The 5000-nt window shown below is 46.6% G+C and overlaps 1 protein-coding gene across 6 annotated transcripts in view; it reads right to left on the bottom strand.

Annotated features, from left to right (window-relative positions):
* grin2bb (glutamate receptor, ionotropic, N-methyl D-aspartate 2B, genome duplicate b) overlaps window positions 1-5000 on the bottom strand; it is a 106223-nt gene that overhangs the window by 25831 nt on the left and 75392 nt on the right. For all 6 annotated transcript variants that reach the window (XM_068592163.1, XM_068592162.1, XM_068592166.1 and 3 more), the window contains exons 7-9: window positions 4436-4550; window positions 2685-2878; window positions 583-754 (exon numbers count right to left, since the gene is read on the bottom strand). In XM_068592163.1, coding sequence (XP_068448264.1) covers window positions 583-754; window positions 2685-2878; window positions 4436-4550 — 481 coding nt within the window. The remainder of the gene's footprint in view (window positions 1-582; window positions 755-2684; window positions 2879-4435; window positions 4551-5000) is intronic.

Raw genomic sequence — 5000 nt, forward strand, 5'->3', positions numbered from 1 at the left:
AAAACACTCTCACCAGTTAAAGTGGCGTTAACACCAGTCTTAACTTACTTACTTGTGATATTAACTTGTTTTTTTTTACATCTTGCAAAGCAATTTAGTCATTTTTTATTGAGAATAGTGAATTACAAACTGCTATAAGAGCAGAAGAAGTGATGAGCAAAGGAAAAGATTGGAAAAAAAACACCAACATACTCATAAATATGCTGAATAAATAAACAAAAGGCGTAATGAATACAGGAAAAAGGAATTAAATTCAAGTTATATTAATCCGTGGCTGTTGTTTCACATTCGTGACCTCCATCAGGATCCATTAAGAGAAGCTCGGCGATAAAATCATCATCTGAAATAGCAAATAGTTCAATCGGCCACCTGCCACTTTCCACACATTGTCCACTGTCATTACTGATAGCGTTGCATGTCTTCATTGAGGCTTGCTAAAGTACACTACGCCTTAAAATAGTGAAATAGAAAACAGTGTCTGTGCCCTCGCGGTCAGTGCAACAGGATCAGTTTCCCATCGAGGACGCGTGGAGTAAACGAGGCCTTTTGGTTCCCGTGTAAAGCACAGCGTCGGGTCCTCACCTCCCCCACCATGCCGTTCCACGTGCCGTTAATCTTCTTGCCGTGCTTGCCGTTGGTGACCAGGTAGAGGTCGTAGGTGAACTTGACGGCCTTGGCGACCTTCTTCAGGATGTCGATGCAGAACCCTTTGCAGCAGCGCTTGATGTAAATCCCCGAATCGCCCGTCTGGTTGCTGGGAGGCGGCACAGAGAAGAGGAACAGGAGAACACGGTTATGTGGGGTTGAAGGGCAGAGGACAGAGGAGACAAGGACAGCAGCAAGGACGAGATGAAGCGAAAGCTTTTTCAGGGAAGTGCTGAGAGAGTACGCAGGTTTTCATTCCACGCAAAAGCTCCAGCAGGTTGTTTCATTGATTAGCATACTTTAAAAAGAGAAACCCACAGCAACTGATGAGTGAATGTTGATCCACAGAACATGAAATGCCAACTTTTTTTATGCTAATCCATCGATCATTTAACCCGGTGAAAAGTGTGGAACCAATTTTGGTAGACCTCCTTTTCCCTGTGTTTGAGTCGTTGTAGGAACCTCAAATTAATTCCAATACTTGTGTTTATTGTATGTATTTGTTCAGCAAAGTCTTGGGAAAAAAATGTATATCTGCAAAAAAATCACTTTCAAAAGATATTTTGATGGTAACTATGAACGTCCAGCATGATGTGAGCCAGATTCCCCAAAAATTGCCTCCTGGAGCGTCAATAAGACACCTTTTAGGAAAGATTAGGACCTAAAGAATCAGAATCTGCAACAAAAATCACAATAAAACGAAGCCTTGGAATGTTAGGAAGGAGTTTCAGTCAAAAAACTGTGTCGTTCGGTTCTAAAATGGAAAAGAATTATGTATTTTATGCCAAAACATTGTCCGAATGGGGCATGCTGGGACTTAAAATGGGCGTGGGAGGATTTTCACGGACTGTTTCCAAAAGGTTAAGTCATTTTTATCTCCACCAGAAGATCATGAGATTGGTAATGCCTGTGCATGAGCGAGGTGTGTGCATCTTTGTGTCTGTCCACAGCTCGTCTCACACTGGTTGCTCACTCAATGGCTTCTCGTGGTTGCAGTGACACACTTTCTCAAAACCCCTTTTACTGGCAATTTGAGTCACTGTATCGTCTCATACGAGGACTTTGCGAGCCGCTCAGCTGATCTCTCTGCAACAAAATACATGGACTTCTACATGGGAACTTTGGCCAGATCTCACACATTGTGAGTCCAGGTATTTCTGCTTTTGCTCATCCCACAGACACATCTTCACAGCTCTGTGCATCTGGCTCATGAATTGTATTTGGCTGCAGAGAAATCCTGCATATGCTCTATGGCACATCGCTCTATCTATCCTGTACGAGAGGTGTCTTTAACGGAGAGAGAGGAGAAAAGGGGGAACAGGAGAAAGAACAGGGTCGAAGATCAGTCAATGAAAAAAGCAGTGAGCCAAAAGATGTAAGACGCCCTCGGGAGATTTCAGGTAGTGAGAGAAAACGAGGCCATTGGAGAAAATTCATTATCACACACCGAGGTGAAGCGGACAGCGAGAGGGTGAAGCGGCGGGGGAACAGTCACAGGGACCAAGACGACGATCGAGTGAGCGGCAGTGAAGTAAGCAAGAGCCTCAAAAACAAAGACATTGAGAGGTTCTGCGAGGATGAAAGTTCCCCTCCCCGTCTCTTGCCTTCAAGGCAGCGTGCCGAAGTGACAGAAATATAATTCACGATAATGAACGTCTCTGCACACACATGCACGTTTTATTATAACAAAGGTTCCTTTCTGTTTTTCCTTTGTTCACATTCACAGTTTGAATAATATTCTGCTAAACTTCCACTGCAGCCGTCGAGGTTTTATGCTTTTATTGTTCTGATTTGGAAAACACACAGAAGGTTACACAGTATAACGGAAAGGTTTTATATAAGTTGTTTTGCAGCCTTATTGGTAGCTAAATATATACATCTAACACTAAGTTTCATTGAGAAAAAAAGGAAACGGCTCTATTTTTAGCATGTGACGCTCCAATGGATTCACATCGTTAAACAAATCAGATTTTTCCTTCTCTGGAGAAAGAAAAATAATCTAAACCTAATGACTGTTTTCATCCGACGTAAATGCTCACTTGAGTTTGAGCTGCTTGCGGCACGGCACCGTGTTCCTCATGCAGGTGCCGCTGAGCGGGTCCACGTCCTCCACGATGACGAACGGCGCCTCCTCCAGAGTCACGATGGACAGGTGGTCCTCCCGCTCCTCCGCCTCAAAGCGAGGCCACACATGGTATCTCATCGTCAGAGAGCCTCTCTCCCACTTGCCAACCTGCGGGAGGGAGTGAGAGGGAGCGCTGAGTGACATGCAGCCCACTGGCACCGGTACAGGAGGGATGTACAGCCCACCAACAGGTACAGGAGGGATGTACAGCCCACCAACAGGTACAGGAGGGATGTACAGCCCATTAACAGGTACAGGAGGGATGTACAGTCCACTAACATGTACAGGAGTGATGTACAGCCCATTAACAGGTACAGGAGTGATGTACAGCCGACCAACAGGTACAGGAGGGATGTACAGCCCATTAACAGGTACAGGAGGGATGTACAGCCCACCAACAGGTACAGGAGGGATGTACAGCCCATTAACAGGTACAGGAGTGATGTACAGCCCACCAACAGGTACAGGAGGGATGTACAGCCCACCAACAGGTACAGGAGGGATGTACAGCCCATTAACATGTACAGGAGGGATGTACAGCCCACCAACAGGTACAGGAGGGATGTACAGCCCATTAACATGTACAGGAGGGATGTACAGCCCACCAACAGGTACAGGAGGGATGTACAGCCCACCAACAGGTACAGGAGGGATGTACAGCCCATTAACATGTACAGGAGTGATGTACAGCCCATTAACAGGTACAGGAGTGATGTACAGCCCACTAACAGGTACAGGAGGGATGTACAGTCCACCAACAGGTACAGGAGTGATGTACAGCCCACCAACAGGTACAGGAGTGATGTACAGCCCATTAACAGGTACAGGAGTGATGTACAGCCCATTAACAGGTACAGGAGGGATGTACAGCCCACCAACAGGTACAGGAGTGATGTACAGCCCACCAACAGGTACAGGAGGGATGTACAGCCCACTAACAGGTACAGGAGGGATGTACAGCCCATTAACAGGTACAGGAGTGATGTACAGCCCACTAACAGGTACAGGAGGGATGTACAGCCCACCAACAGGTACAGGAGGGATGTACAGCCCACCAACAGGTACAGGAGGGATGTACAGTCCACTAACAGGTACAGGAGGGATGTACAGCCCACCAACAGGTACAGGAGGGATGTACAGCCCATTAACAGGTACAGGAGGGATGTACAGCCCATCAACAGGTACAGGAGGGATGTACAGCCCACTGGCACCGGTACAGGAGTGATGTACAGCCCACTAACAGGTACAGGAGTGATGTACAGGTCACTAATAGTTACAGGAGTGATGAACAGGTCACTAATAGTTACAGGAGTGATGAACAGGTCACTAACAGGTACAGAAGTGATGAACAGGTCACTAATAGGTACAGGAGTGATGTACAGCCCACTAACAGGTACAGAAGTGATGAACAGGTCACTAATAGGTACAGGAGTGATGTACTGCCTGTATATCACTCCAGTACTTGTTACAGTGGCTTGTACACAAACAAAAAAACCCCACAGAAAATAAAGGCAGAGGAAAAACTCGAGGAAGAGAGAAGGACAGAACAGGATTTAGAGGTTGATGCTGTAGAGAAGAAGAGTAAAGAGAAGATCTGAAGCAAATAGAAGACAGAAGGGAAGAAGAAAAGAGGTAGAAGTGGAGAGGAAAAGGACGATAACTCACCCTGTCCCACTGTCGGTCCTTGTCCAGGAGAATGATGACCAGTTTGGGGAACATCTGGTGACCCTCTTCACTAAACGACAGGTTACGGCCTTCAAACGTCACATTCATGAGGTACCTGAGAATGACAAAGCAAGTCGAGGGAGGGGGGGGGGGGGGGGTAATATGAATATCAACACTAACTAACAGGATTGTGGTGAAATTGATGATCAGACTGGACTAAACATTTTCTTTTCAACGTTTTTTATATATTTTTCCCAGTGTGTGAACACAGCATTGACATGTCATGAGCAAAGTAGCCGCGGCTACGCGTTAGCCAACAGCTGCTTCTGCAGCTTTTTACACTGTCAGCAGGCAGACAGTCATCTTTCTGGCCACCTGCTGAGCGTCAGTCCAATGTTGACTCTCCTGTTAGCTCTGTGTTGCTCCTCAGCCCCTCCTGAGGGATGTAGCAGGCCCTTTAGCCGCTGAACGCTACGATGAGGTTTGTTCACCAGCTAGCCGCTAACGGGGGCCTGTCTGCCGCTAGCTGCTCAGGAGTGTTTTTCTGCTGCTACGACACCAAATC

The sequence above is a fragment of the Clinocottus analis genome, unplaced genomic scaffold (assembly GCF_023055335.1).
Source record: "Clinocottus analis isolate CAN_PGR_092001 unplaced genomic scaffold, fCliAna1.0.p SCAF_26, whole genome shotgun sequence".
Classification (NCBI taxonomy): Eukaryota; Metazoa; Chordata; class Actinopteri; order Perciformes; family Cottidae; genus Clinocottus; species Clinocottus analis.